The 16,434-nt window shown below is 33.6% G+C and overlaps 1 protein-coding gene across 1 annotated transcript in view; it reads right to left on the bottom strand.

Annotated features, from left to right (window-relative positions):
• LOC123658990 (SKI family transcriptional corepressor 2) overlaps positions 1-2,290 on the bottom strand; it is a 28,488-nt gene extending 26,198 nt beyond the window's left edge. The window contains exons 1-2 of the mRNA XM_045594275.1: positions 2,198-2,290; positions 912-1,137 (exon numbers count right to left, since the gene is read on the bottom strand). Of these exons, the coding sequence (XP_045450231.1) occupies positions 912-1,137; positions 2,198-2,290 (319 nt within the window). The remainder of the gene's footprint in view (positions 1-911; positions 1,138-2,197) is intronic.
• Positions 2,291-16,434: the final 14,144 nt, after the last annotated feature.

Below are 16,434 nucleotides of genomic sequence, written 5' to 3'. Positions count from 1 at the left end.
TGAAGTATTTACAATAAGAGCCTTAAATTAATCATTCGTTTGAATGGATAATTCTTCATTAATGTTGTGAATTACAAATAACAAAATAAAAATAGCTGTATACAATGTAAATTAAATGTAGGTTTTAAAACGAGGGCGCTGTAATCACAGCACCTGTACCTATAAGATTCAAAACTTTCACAGTCACAGTATGGACACTTTTGATTCTACAGGACTTACCTACTGCGATTGTCATTTTGAAGCTTTATAACATGATAAAAACAAGTATGCTTTAAACCACACGATTGAAGTAAAACTTCTTTAGCTCCATCTAACTTATATCTCCCTCTCAATTTACGTTCGCCTCACCCGATCACACTTTTCGTAACGCTCTCGTCACGCATTCACCAGCATACTCCCCAAATCAACCGTGCGTTTTTTTTATGTCACTAGGTCGGCAAACAAGCGTACGGCTCACCTGATGGTAAGCGATTACCGTAACTTATAGACACCTGCAACACCAGAAGTATCGCAAGCACGTTGCCGACCCAATCCCCAATCCCCCCAAGAGCTCTGGTCACCTTTCTCACCAACAGGAACACAATACTGCTTGAAAACAGTATTATTTAGCTGTGATCTTCTGTAAGGTCGAGGTACTACCCCAGTCGGGCTGCTCCATATTTTGAACAGGAAATTCCTGCTGTGCCCTACCTCAGTTAAAAGTGCGTACAGAAGTTTTACTTTAATAAATATGTTTTTCCACTTCCGTATCCCGCCATTATTTAACGTTTATTTTATGCTTCACACGATATCATTGAAAAGTGATTAAAAGAAGATTTAATTGATTTAAAACTATTGTGGTATTGAAACTTATTATTACTAGACCAAATATGAAACAGTGATCAGGCAAACTTTATTAAAAATAAACTTACCGCAACGCCGTGAAGACACCGGCATCGCACCAGCTCTTCTCAGTATCTCCAGCTGTACTGGAGTACACTGAACGCAGGTGATGCCCAACGCCACCCGTCGGTTGTGTATTTCGTTATAGGAGAACTGCTTCAGCAAAGTGTTCGATATCTGCGCGAGACACAGCCGTTCGATGCCTTCAATGACTAGGGACACTATAGGGACGCCATATAGTAGTACCGTTCCGACCTGTTACCAAAAATACATGACTTAGTATTACAATATTACATGTTACTAAAATAGTCTGCATCGAGATTTTATACACTTTTACTATATGTTTTCTATATACTTACAGCTTTGTATCTCTGAGACAATCTATACATATAATGAAATGGTAGGAAAGTCAAAACTGTACATTGAATATTTTTTTAAAAGAATACTTGGGGTGTGATCTACAATTGATACCGAAGCCAAAAATATAGTTTTTAGAATTTTTGTCTGTTTGTCTGTATATATGTCCGGGATAAGCTCAAAAAGTATTGCGTGGATTTACTTCAAATTTGACATGAATATTATTAAGAAGTTGGGTCAACATATAGGCTACATATTATCACGCTATCACCTACGGGGAACGAGCAGTGAACCTTTATTTCTTCAACGTATTCTGTAACAACGTGTAATTTAACGACGCATATTTGAATGTTGTTATTATTATGTTAATAACCATGTCATAAGCTAGCTTCACACTATAAATAAAGACATTCTGTAGAATATTTAGTATAAGCATTGCACCCGTGCGAAGCCGGAGCGGGTCACTAGTGAATAAATAGCTAAGAAATCCTCACAGAGTAGCCCTGACAGAACTCGAACCCGCGATCGTTAGTACCTACTAGAGTATGTAATAATCTATAGATTTCTCGCAGCAATACATGGAAACAGTTACGAATGAGTAATTCTTTTTTTTTCTTCAATAAAAACGTTATCTAATTAAAAAGTATTGTGTTTTTCATTATGAAATCGGAATAATTATTAGGAATTGGTATAATAGTGACAAGTTTTTGTCACGTGTCACGCTTCAATGAACAGTTTTGATGGAGAGGTTTTTGAGAGATTAGGTATAACTTAGATTTTTTTAACAGTCGTGTTTAATCACTTGCAGTAAAATGAAATGATAAAAAATTATCAAATTAACATATTTTTATAGACATAGAAAATGGTAGATAATATGCTGATGGTAATTATGAACTTTGTATAAAAGAAGCAATACATTGTATTATTATACATTTTTAACTGTGTAAATTGTACTTACTTGGTTAGGCTTACTATTCATTTCTAGACCTTTGTGCTCCGAGCGTGGCTTCAACGTCTCTCGAGGAGGCAGCGCCAAGTTTGTAGCCTCCATCCTGTTTTATGCAGAAATTATTAAATTTATTTTTATGTTAATTCGATCCAGCAGTGCAGTGTAAGTGTGTTTGTGTGTGTTGTAAATATATGAGTTTTAATTGTGTACAACTTTAATACGATTTGATGAGCAGGAGAAAGATTGGAGCTTAATCCACCACGCTGCTTCACTGTGAGTTGGCGGATATATTCTATGAGTAACGATCTCTAACAAGTTTATATAATAACAACCGGGACTCTCTGAGGCACGATGGGGAGATCTACAAGGACAACACAAGACAACCATACACAAACAGTACAAGCATTTCTTCCCGAACGGGACTCGAACCCGGAAACCACCGGTGTTAAGGCGCGTACATGGCACACGCACTACTACACCAGTAAAAAATTACAATACTCTTTTGAAAGAGCTATCGTTCTAAGCTAATTACCATAATTCGTGTAATGTTTACGCTTAGGCTTCGACTTGACTTTTATCATCCTATACTATAGTAGGTACTCTATATATTGCATTTTTAAGACTTTACATAACATTATATGCGTATATGTGTGTGTCTTTAATTGTACTTATCTACTAATTATAATATACAATATAGTTTATGCCGTGACAACACTTTTTCCATTAAAGATCCTTATGAAGCCATGTGATATCTACATTACAACTGCAGATTGCAATAGCATTTCACCATAACAATTAAAACAAATAGCCACATTAACTACAAATGATACAATTCGAGCGAACGAAATTACCATTGTACCAGAACCAGAATATTTTACCGGCCAATAAACCAGAGTGAACTGTCGATTTGTAACAAAAGCGATGGAAATACACAAATAATGCGTGTGAATTTAGTGTATCGAATATCAATTGGTGATATTTGGGGCAAGGGCGATAATGTATGGCGCAACGCCCCTGCGAGGGTCGGTATTCCTTTTGTAAACAATTTATATGTGCCGTTTCTGTGATCTTTTAATACTTACAAGTGTTTCTACGAACGTGACGCTTATGTTATTATAAATTAAGTTTTTGAAGTAAAAATTCTTTAAGCACGCTTGACTTGGGGTGTAAGCTGGTGAGTGCGTGATGAGGGCGTTACGAAAAGTGTGATCGGGTGAGGCGAACGGAAGTTGAGAGGGAAATATAATTTATTGAAAATAGAAAAAGGGAGTAACGTTTCGTATATTACTGTAGGAGCAACAAAGAAGTTTTACTTCATTCGTGTGGTCTAAAGCACACTCGTTTTTTTTTCACGTTAGTGATAATATAAAATTTGGATAGTACAACATAAAATTCCTAAAACAGAAAATATATTTAATATATATTTTTTTAATTTTTTAATATTAAGTAGGTACCTATGTTCTAAGGAACAATGTTCTTCGGAAAAATGTTCTAAGATGGTGAACTTTAGAATGATCTTACCACCACTTATAATTTAGGAATAAAATAATTATATAAATTGGTTGCAAATGAAATAACCGACTTCAATTACATCGACAACGTAACAAACGTACAACGTAAGTTGACGACAAAAATTTACAAACGCACTATTTATTCATCACTACGATTTTCGAGGGTTTCTCTCGATTTCTCTAGGATCCCATCATCAGATCCTGGATTATCATGGTATCAAACTTAGGATATCTCCTTTCCATCAAAAAAGAATTATTAAAATCGGTTCATAAACGACGGAGTTATCCCCGAACATACATAAATATATATACGGTCAAATTGAGTAACCTCTTCCTTTTTTGAAGTCGGCTAAATAGCTTTTGAGTTTTCTTAATGGAATCACTGAATCTGTACTTAAATTTGTGATGCTGTTAAACAAAAAAAGTTCTTACGAATTAAATATTAATGAAGAAGAGAAAACAATCAAAATAGAACCCAACATAATCCACCCTCGCTCACTCAAAAAGACATCATTTAAAAGTTAACAAAACATGTCAGTTCCTAATAAATCACCACTTGATATTTTTGGTCGCCCCCAATGTTAAAAATCAACAGGGACGCTCAACGTTCTAAATAAAAGGGGATTGCCCATTTTAAAGTTAAATGTTCAACTTAAAGAAACGTTTAATTAACTATATTTGTACCTACTAGCTTTTATCTTATGGATAAATGTAATTTATTTTAGTACTATTTAGTATGATAACTATTAGTTAGATAAACATTTTTAGATATTATTAATATCGCGTCAAGGAGAAGCTGCTTCTGTAACATATACACTCCACTTAAACACTAATTTCGGCTACAGCTCATTTTAATATACAATAAAAGTTTTTCCCCTTAACTTATATTTTGTATAACGTTTTTATTGTTTTCATTTCGCCCTCAAAATACAAAACAAAATACTATAATGTTTACTAATATTTACACGAATTCCACTTATTACCTGTAATGAAACAACTTTTTCGGATTCTATCGCGGTTTATTAACTCATGTCCGATGACAAGAGAGTCCTCCCGTTACCATGGTTGCTGTAAAGTATCCGAAACGTTGGGCATTCAAAAAAAAATTAATAAACCGCGATAGAATCCGAAAAAGCTGTTTCATTATAACTAAAAAGTTTAGTTTTTGATGATAGCATATTATACAATATGTCAACATTTTATTATCAATCTTGTCGTATCTAAATCACCAAGTTGCAACCCTTAACAGTAGCGAGCCGACGATCATTAGGGGTGTGACTAGTTAATTTACGCCACCCCGGCCGACGGCCCACGAGTCCAAATTGATTATATTAAATGGCATTACATTATAGTAATGATTGCATATGTTGCTTTTAGTCGCGTAACGGCGTTCTGTGGTAATTTTGTGAATACAAATTTGATACACACGTGATTTTGTTTTATTTTAGTTTTTTTTTGGAATATGTGTAGCAGGTTGAATGAGTTTAACTTATCTATAGAAGGATATTTTGAGATTGCATCTACAACCTAAACAATTTTAATTATTTCAATAGTAGTAATAGTTAATGTTAGGGTTGTATGTTAGTTACAATGATCGTTGAATGCTAATGTTTTCGATTAAAATTATTTGTATTGAATACATTTTTTTTTTTCTATCAGTGTCAAAGTTTTTTTTTATGAATTTTATTTGCAAGTGAAATATTAATTATTTAAAATGTATCGATTTGAACGCATTGATTAATTTGTAGAATTGATAGAAAATAGATATTTTTCTTTTAATTTTTACAATAATTGAAATCAATTACATAGGAATTTATAATTTGTAAATTTTTATGTATCTCACTTTATTTTATGCCTCAAAATGACCAAGGTGAAGAATCCTATTTAGAAATTAATAAAAAATACAATCATAATTGAATTAATTTAATGTAAATTTAACACAATTCAAAATTACTTACGTATACATCAAAACAAATAGATAGATATAACTATCTGTAATAACTATTTTAATGCTTTTTTCATAGATTTTTTCTTCACGTTCATTTATTATTTTGGTACTTGTTTGGTGATTCCTAAATACTTAAAGTTTATATACCTACTTAGTAAGTAAATTAAAAAAAAACTGCGTTTTTCTGAAGAGTATCCTAGGCGACACAGTGTCTGTCTGACCCTGTCTAAATCGTCTGCAATAGATGGACTAAGGCCAATGATGATGATGATGAAGTAAATTTATGAAAAAATAACACAAAAAGATGCTCCTATTAAAAACTTGCCACATTTTCAAACAATAAACTATATTTCACGGTACAACTGACAATAAATAGATAGTAGTAATCCTAATCCCTCTAAGCCATATGTTGCTCTGGGATGGACCGAGAAGACCGAGGGGCCAAGGACCGCGTGTAACACTTGTATCGGAACTAATCGGTTTGAAGGGTGCTCAGATATGATACGCGTCTCAGATTATTATGATTTTCGTTTCTATTAATTTGTTGATATAAAAATGTTTTATCCATCTTTTTATTCGTAGTAATTTTTTAATTGTAAAATTATAATACACGCACACACACACGCACTCACACACACGCACGCATACACACGCACACACACACACACACACACATTAAGGCAAATATTTTTTTATACATAGAAATAAAAAAATAACCATGAGCTTGTTTGAAATAATAATCCGCTTAAACATAAATATAATTTTCATATTGTAACAACTTGAAACACAAAATTTACTTAATAGTAAAAACGTTCTCTCTATTTTATCAAGGTGAATTTTAAATCGGATTTGACGAAAAATTCGTAAAATTAAATGATGGAACAACTATTTAACAAATATCAAGACCGCAATTTTGACAGTTTATTGATTGTACCGAGCCGTTTGTACCGTGTGTTTGAAGCGTGCCCGCAAATAACAAACAAATACGACCACATTGGCAGTACGCTGCGCATTTCTGCGGATAATCCGTAACTATGGGGACACTCGAGTTCGTCTGTTCAGAGTAGGGTAACTGCGGTTACGGTTGTTAAAAAAAAATCGCTACAGCAAGAAAATACGAAGTTTTCTAGAACAATTTTGGTAATAGGATCTAAAAATTTTGTTATAAAATATTATACGGTGTCCTTTTTACGTATATGGGATACGAAATACCAACAAGTTACGGAACTAAATTTAGCGAAAGTTCACTGTAACATACATGTATAAAACTATAAATAAAAAAGAGTACCTACTCAAACTAGGTATTTAAAAATTTGACTGATTAAATTATTTAATTTGAATGGTTTTGAAAAGAGAAAAAACGAGTGTACCTACTTTAAACCACACGACTGAAGTTAAACTTACGAAACGTAATCCTCTCTCTTTCTATCTTCACCAACTTATATCTCCTTCTGAAGTTCCGTTCGCCTCGCTCGATCACACTTTTCATAACGCTCACGTCGCGCATACACTAGCATTCTCCCCAAGTCAAACGTGCGTAAAGTTTAAAAGTCATTTATAATTCGAAAGGTATAATTAATAACTTTTTAATTATTTGTGAAGAAATACTTTCCGTTTCATTGAATTTATTTATCAAATCTTCTTAGTCAGTCTTCTTTATAATATTATTTAACCATTTAAAAAATCTGTAAGTTTTACATTATGGGCTCCCTACTAAAATCCTATAAGTTTACAAGCATCGAATAGAAGTGTTCCTTTGAGATATCTAACACACCAAAATACTATTTAATCTGCAAGACCAGTTGGTTCCTCCTGCTCCAATTGTTACGCTCCGTTGTTTGTTAGATAGTTTAGGGTTCAGCTTTTAGAATTTTATATTAAGTATGTTTTGAAGTGATCCGATACACTTCAATGGATTAGAGATGATTAAATATATCTTTATATTTAAACGCAACCTGTAATAACTTATTTTATTATTTTAAAATAAATATTTTTTAATAAGTTTGAATTTAAATATACAGTGAATCGAGTTATGTTTTCTTTTGAAGAGTTTGAATAAATAAAATTGTCGCCATTATGAGCTGAGTTAACCTGCAAATGTCCTACTACAGAGAGACTTCATCTTTACATAGGAAAAGCTAGAATTCGTCACCTTGCTTAAGTGAATGGTATACCTAACATAAATAACGATTGTTTTCCATGAAATTAACCGTGAACGATATGAAAACGATTTTTTTTTAATTTTTTGGTCCTTCAAGCCCAATTTTCTCTAACAAAAATATACACTATAGACACACATATTTTAATTTATTCAAAGAACGTTCTCGATTCAAGATTCACTAACTATTTAAACAAATCATCCCTAATACCCTAAATTTAAATACAAAGACGACAATCGACAATAGTACTAAGCGAAGTTAATAAATAAGTCATACATCGTACAACAGTCATAGAACAAACTACGAGTACGTACCCAAAGCATTGAGCTACAAAATTAATTCGAACTGGTTATTTACTTTGCTACTTTGTTCGCTTAATTGGTGTCGACGAGCGAAGGCGGAGTTAATTCGTCGGTTAATATTTAATCGTCTACGTTCCACGACGAAACGTTTTCGTCTCAGTTTGTTAAGACGAATGTAAACGTTTTGTTAATTCGATTAATTGTGGAATTACGTATTTTTCATTTATCTATATATATTATAATACGTGAAGCAAAAACTTTGTACTCCTTTTAACAAAAATTGCGCGGACGGCGGAGTATGAAATTTCACACACTTATATTTTATATAGAGAAGGAGTATTCGCTTCAGCCTGTAATATCCCACTACTGAGCATAGGCCTCTTTCCCCGTGTAGGAGAAGGATCAGAGAGCTTAATCCACCACGCTGCGGGTTGGCGGATATATTTCTTACTATGAATAACGATCGCTATCAGGTAACATGATAACAACTGGGACCGGGGGGTATAGAGAAGGAGCGCAGAATACTAACGTTATTCTTAAATTATTGATAATAATATTTAATTTTAGATTAATTTCAATAATGTTAATTTACCATATTTACCAATATTTTTTTTTTTTTTTTTATTACGATTTATTAATTGCCTTTTAACAAACAGACTTCAAGAAAGGAGTAGGTTACTCAGTTCGACCGTATATTTTTTTAAATGTATGTTCGAGGATAACTTTGTCGTTTATGAACCGATATTGATAATTCTTTTTTTGTTGGATAAGAGATATCCCAAGTGTGGTACCATGATAAGGAAACCAGGATCTGATGATGGGATCCCAGAGAAATCGAGGAAAACCCTCGAAAATCGTAGTGACGACTAGTGGCGCTTGTTAATTTTCTTCGTCTACGTAGGTTGTATTTCTTGTCGATGTAATTAAAGTCGGTTTTTTTTTCGTTTTCGAGCAAACACAATTATGATATTTAGGCATGAAGAAAGTGGAAGTTGTGCAAAATATTTTAAAAGATAATAGTTCCATTTTAAAAACACAGAAGTAGAAATTAGAACTTAATTTTTAAATTTTAAGGGAAATTGTTTATAAATATATCGCTATCACTAAATAGATAATGACAACGGCTTTGGTGTAGCGGTGCGAGCAGTTGCCTAAAACACCGACGGTTTGCAGGTTCGGTTCCCGCTCGGGATGAATATTTTGTATTTGTAATCTTTCTTTCCAATTTGAATAAATGACTCGCCCAACCGATGGAGAGTTTCATTTGTGGTTACGACCAATATTTAAGCTGTGGGTACATAACTCTTTTCCGTAACAACAAATGAGCTTGTGATCTGCCATCAGTCACAGAAATTGTGTTTTTCATTTTTCACTCCAACTCTCACTCATGTTTGTTTTGAGTTCTCGGGACTCCATGGATAGCTTAATATTACTGGTCCATAGCAAAGGTATGGTATGTTGGCATATGTTACGAAAGCCTTTTCCCCATAATTCTACACGTTACATGTGTCTTGTTGTCTCATATTATCTCGCGAGTCCCCTCGTTGTTGACAGACGGTCGCGCACACCGGATTTTTCGCACAATTGAATTTTTAACTAATCCTTTGTGTATTGTTTGTTTTATGAAATGTATTAGTTTCAAACGTAAACGATTAATTTTAATTTATAAATATAATTTATTAGTTAAAGTAGGTATAAATGTGTGTCAGACTTAAATTGACCTCATTATTTACGCTTTTAGAATATAAAAAAATATGTAAACGTCCAACTGTTATTAAGGAAATTACGTAGTAAGGATTGATAATTTTAAGAATCTGTACTAATATTATAAGTGGTGACTATGGTTGCTGTAAAGTCCTATCCGAAATGTCAGGTATCTAATAAACCGCGATAATATCCGAAAAAATCGTTTCATTATAATAATATTATAAGGAAAAAAGAATTCTAAACTCAAAACAAACTAAACCATTTTTTTTTTTTTTTACTTTTTAATCAATTTTAAACTACACTGACGAAGCCTTGAGCGGAAACAAACACCTATTTTTATTTATTTAAACTTTATTTCACAACTTAACATAATATGTTGCGCTAAAGGCGGCCTTACAGCCTTACAGCCTTGTCTAGCAGTCAATCTTAAGGTTAATAAAGCTTATAAAAAAAAAACGGGGTTGAGGCAATATAGGTACCTGTTATTAAGAGATTAAAAATCACTTCATTATTTTTAATCCACATCACTATAGTTGCGGCAACTTTGTAACAAATACATAAGGGCATCGAGAAGTTAATATGTAAGTACTTTTAATTACAAAAAAAAAGTAAATTTAGTTTTACCTTTAGTACAATGTAAAGACAAAATTCTCACATAGGAATTAAGTACAACAATGAACTTTTCCATAAATAGAGGGACACGACGCACTCCCCTCAGTCATAAAAATCATCAAGCAACGAAAATTGTACCATATAATTTAAATAAACTGATGAAAATGTCGTCCTTTCTCCTTATAACGAGAAAGTTTAACTAAGCAATGCGAAGAATTGATATAAAAATCATAAAAATGCAAATACACTCAAAATTAACTTACAAAAGTAATTGAATAGAGCGCCTCCGGAATGACATCTGCTGATTTTGTTTTCGCGTAAATTATTTCTCATTCTCTTTTATTAGTCAACCCCCGAAAGTCGGTGTTGTTATTTTTACGGTAATGCGATAAAAAAACTCTTATGGTGTTAATAAAAGTTTTTTTTTTTTTTGTTATGATTGGAATATACTGTTTTATTTTCTGTCTAGTTATCCACACGTTGCCTTATTCATATTTTTAACTAGTAAGTAAAAAATATGAATAGGGAAGGTGGTCTAGTTGTAAGAATTAGAAAATAACTTTTTTTCATCTTTTTCTATCCTTTAATGAACTGGTTTTCTGGCTTTTCTATTTTAAGCTTAAAATGCAAAGTGTAATAAAATTGAGAATTAAAACGCTTTAGAACTAATCGATTTATTTATACCAGTAGTGGTACAAAAATACTAAAATACTAAACGTATCATTGAAACCCAAAAAATTGTCTGTCTACTGTTCGGTTCATAATATTTAAAAGAAAAAACCAAATTCAAAATAAGAATTAGCAAATGCTTACCAAAAAATCTTAAAAAAAAACAAACACGATTAATCATCGTCTATTTTAAAAATAAAGAAAAAAAATTAAGTAATATAGATTTAGTGAAAACAAAAGACACCAAATTCCCCGAGATGGGAAGATTTAATTTCTGTGTCTCGTTAAATATACATAACTTTGTTTAAACACGGCCTCCCTGGGGTTCTGTGATTGAAAAACAAACATGGCCTGATTCACGGGGAATACATTATTATACTTACTAGAATTTTAAAATCAGTTTAAAATTGTATTTAGATGTTTAACAATATTTATAAATACCTGCTTTTAGATTAAGATACTTAGAGCCATTAGTTTTAATCTAACTACAAAAATAAGTCAATTATATAATAATTGTGTTTGCTCGCAAACGAAAAAAAAAACCGACTTCATTATTACATCGACGAGTAATAAAACGTAGATCGACGAAAAAATGGTCAAGTAACTACGCGTTATCAAAGATTACTCAAAAAGTAGTTATCAGATCTCTATAAAATTTATATGTGACCACATGATAAACATCAGCTTTTGATTTAATTAAAAATTATCAAAATCGGTATACCCAGTAAAAAGTTATTGCGGATTTTCGAGAGTTTCCCTGGATTTCTCTGGGATCCCATCATAAGATCTTGGTTTCCTTATCACGGTATCAAACTAGAAATATCCCCTTTCCAACAAAAAAAGAATTATCAAAATCGGTACATCCAGTAGAAAGTTATGCGGTATAATACAACGTAGGTCGACGAAAAAGCGTCAAGAAAAAACGCATTATTAGATATAACTCGAAAAGTAGTTGTTAGATCTCAAATAAATTTAAATGGAACCAAATGATACACACCACCTTTCGATCAAAAGAAAATTTGTCGAAATCGCTCCACCCAGTCAAAAGTTCTGAAGTAACATACATAAAAAAAATACAATCGAATTGAGAACCTCCTCCTTTTTTGGAAGTCGGTTTAAAAAAAAACATCAAAATCAGTATACTCAGTGAAAAGTTTTGATATAAAAAAAATAGAATTGAATTGAGAACCTCTTCCTTTTTTTAATTCTAAATTAAAATCAAATTATAAAAGCCCTTCCAAATGTTCATTTCATTCGAAGCGACCAATGATTCAGAATATAAGTAGATGATATCCGATAGATAATATTTATCGACGTATTATTCTTTTTTAACGAGTGACCATTTTTCAGAAGTGGGATACCTACTAGTCTTTTATAATGTAGTAAACCAAATCATATTGGTATCAATTTTATTAATTTTTTAATAGCAACCTTTTTTTAACAGTCACTAATATGTAAGGTATAAGTAATAATTATTAAATCCCACCAAAAACATTTTCATGTAAAATGTTGCCAAGACGAGATCATATGGCTCGCACTGTCAAAAAGTTATCAGATCTCATGTAGAGCCAAGCTTCTAGTTCTACATGCCCTAACTCTACAAGCCCTAGCTTCACAAACTCTACACCTTAGTCAAAATATGTGGCTCCGAAACTAATGAAACGATTTAAAAAATTCTTTCACTTTTGGGAAGCTATACTATCCGCGGGTGACGCAATCTATACTTTTTATTTTGAAATTTTGTTAAATACGAAATACGAGAAACGAAAGAAGTCGAGGCGGGAGCCTAGTATTATATAAATTAATAGAAAAAGCCCGTGCGCTTACAATCCAAATTATCAATAAATAAATAATGATTAATGATGTCTTACGAAATGTCGAATAATGTTTTCAACTAACGAGCTCACAGAGCAACACTCACATATGTTATTTTGATCGCTCTAGATTATACTATTAGGTACTACCATTATTAATTCATCATTCTTCACTTCAGCCCATTGTAGTCTACTGCTGGACAAAGACCTCCCCAAGTTCGCGCCAAATACACAAATCATTACATTATTTAAATATGAAAACCTAAAAAGCAAAACCGCGAAAAAACGATTGTGCTTTAGACCAGACGACTTCTTTTGGTATCACAGGGGAACCCATTTACAGGTGACATCCAGGATGCCCAGGTAGGCATTCCTAAGCCGTATGTCGGCTTCAGCACTCGAGGGTGCAATTACCGACCAAAACCCCTGCGGGAGTCTTTAGCCGCTTTAATTGGAGGGTCCCGGATCTGCAGGCAACAGAATCCCTCCAGCGACAGGCTGGCCTCGGCGAAAAGGCCAGACTTCTCCTCCATGGGGACTGTCCGGTTCACCTTTGGACGATCCCGACGACGCCGTGTCTACCAGGACCGGGTTCCCATTCCGGCCCTACACGGGCACGGCGTCCTTACTGGAGGCTCATTAAGTAGCGCCTCCAACGCACCCCCGTTCGTCGCCTGCGGGCGGAGGCCTCGTCGGCGACCTCCTCTCTCACCCACTCGTCATTCTCTTTCTGGGACATTACTGTCTCACAGAAGGAGACCATCGCCTTCCAGTACTCGTCGTCGCCGAGCATGGCGGTGATGACGCTCGGAGTGACAAGTCCCCTCCGAGCACTGTCGTCAGATCGCGACGCAGCGCCGCCCATCTCGGGCACACCTCGAGGATGTGCTGGGCAGAGTCCACCGCCGCGCCACAATCGTGACATCCAGTCGTCGGCTCCCTCTGGGCCGTCCGACATACAGAATCACCAAAGCAAGACCACACGACTGAAGTAAAAGCTACGAAATGTAACTATCTATCGCTCTCTATCTTCACTAACTTATATCTCCCTTCCTATCAACAACTTCCGATCAACTTCCGAGCGCCTCGTCCGATCACACTTTTAGTAACGCTCTTGACACGCATTCACCAGCCTACACCTCAAGTCAAGCGTGCGTAAAAAAAGAAAACAATATGTATATTTACCTACATAGTAGTTACATTTATAAGATCAAATTAATATAATATTTATAGTTACATTATACGCAGCTATTATACAATTTATTTAAATTATAGCCTTAATTATAATAAATTAGTTTTTATATTGTCTTCATACCATATAATAAATATGATAATTTCAATTTTATCTTGAAAGTGTATCTCACAACTATTGTAAACGAAAGAATGAATGTAGGCAGGTATCTTAGTATTATTGAATTTTGTCCACTCAATGACGCTTGAACGGCTGAACGACTGAACGGATCTATAGATGGACCCAATATGCTTAAATAATAAACGAATCGCCAAACACGCATAGCTTCTGAACGTCTGCACTAAATTAGATTATCGTTCTTTGTGTTTGTTATTGTGAGGTCGTCAAGGTTTATAAAAAAAGTGCTTGCGTACAAAGTAGGTACACATGTTAGAAGTGAAACTTCTTTGGTAATTTTTAAGTCTCGTTTATAGTCTCGTTATATTTATACAAATCTAAAGCTTTAGATTTCCCTTTTATCGACAAAAACGTTACCGTTTCATCCGTAAAAAATTACCCTAATGCGCCTTAAAAAGTTTTACTCCAACAAAAAAAAAAAAAAAAAAACAATTAAAAAATCGATACGTTCGCGAGAAAAGTTTTACTCTTACGAAACTAAGCTTTAACTAAAAAGCTTTTTAAATAGATAAACGCATACTTAATTAGCACCAATGTTATAGTATAGACTAATTTATTTATTTTAATTAATAAATATTGAAAAATAGTCTTCGAATTAAAATTTTCGAACTTATCTTTACCGTTTCATTGTGACATCTATTTTACATAATATTTATAAATAAATTATTTCTTGCACGTTCCTATTCACAAAACACAATTATAACATAATTATATTATGACGTTTAAATTTAAAAAAAAGTCTACGAAAAAAATTAACCTACGAAATTTTTAATTATAATCGTAGCAATAAAAATACACACCGTATTTTCGACAGCAACGAAAAAACAAAAATCAACAAATCACCACACTCACCTGTACCACGTTAACAAGAATAACCAAACCGTCAAAACATAATTCAAATCCGCCTCAGCATACTCTCCGTTATGGCGGACAAACCGGCACTGTCGACTCGTAGCTCGGGAGAACGGTGTCAACCAATCCCAGCACCGCCCTACTATACCGCCCCACCTCTGCCAGAACGAGTCCACCAGTAATATGACTTGTATGCCGTTATTTACAGCTAACGATCGCCCGCCCTAACCGCCCAAACTTATCGATTGGACAAACCGAGCACTTGTTTAAGGCGGGCTGAATTAATACTGTGATTGAAATAACATTGCCATTCATTTATTGTAGTAATTCGATTAATAAGTAGGTACGCTGCGGTTACGATTTGTTTAATTTTTTTTTATTTGTTCCTTTTTTAATTTGTTAATTTTGATGATTGCTCATGGTTTTTTTTTTAAATCGTAGTTTAATATGACGTTTTGTTATTACTTTATTAGTAGGATATATATAATTAATTATATTTTTTTAATATATAACGAAGTAACTTAAGGAATAGGATTAGGTAATTTTAGTGGTTTTTTTTTTTCGTATCTAATATGCTTAACTTATTTGAAAGATAAAATATGTTTTAGAATAATTTCGATTTCACTATTAAAGACTTAATAGCCTACTCTCCCTAGTTACTCCTTATTACGTCAGCTGTCTGCCAGTGGAAGTCCCGTCAAAATCGGTCCAGCCGTTTCAGAGATTAGCAGGAACAAACAGACAGACAGACAGGCAGACAAAAAGATCGACAAAAATTGTAAAAAATGTTATTTTCCATAGACATTTAGTGACACTCTAATTTTATTTATTCGTATAGATGTAATAATAATAATTTGATAATTATTGAAAGTCACCTACCGACAGATGCTAAGATGCTTAAAGAACTGTTCAATTAACTTTAACACATAGGTACCTAATGAAGGAATCGACTAAGTTACTTAATTGGAGCTTTGAAGCGTTTGATGTGAGCTTTGATGTGTTCAATAGTTAACGGCATTATATTTTTGATACTTGAATCAAATTAGTGTAATTACAGTATTCACTTATAAACTTCTATTTTATTAATGACGACCGCTTTGGTGTAATGGGCGTGTGATGTGTCGGCGGCGCCAAGACACCGGCGGTCGCAGGTTCGATATTTGTGTTTATACAAATATTTATTTCTGGTTTGGTTGTCTGTCTTTGTCGGTTTCGCCACTGTGCCCCGGACAGCACGTTAAGCTGTCGGTCCCGGTTATTATCATATAGATACCTACACTTCGTGACGATCGTTACTTATGGT

The sequence above is a fragment of the Melitaea cinxia genome, chromosome 13, assembly GCF_905220565.1.
Source record: "Melitaea cinxia chromosome 13, ilMelCinx1.1, whole genome shotgun sequence".
NCBI lineage: Eukaryota > Metazoa > Arthropoda > Insecta > Lepidoptera > Nymphalidae > Melitaea > Melitaea cinxia.
This window is presented reverse-complemented; position numbering and strand designations above follow the sequence as displayed.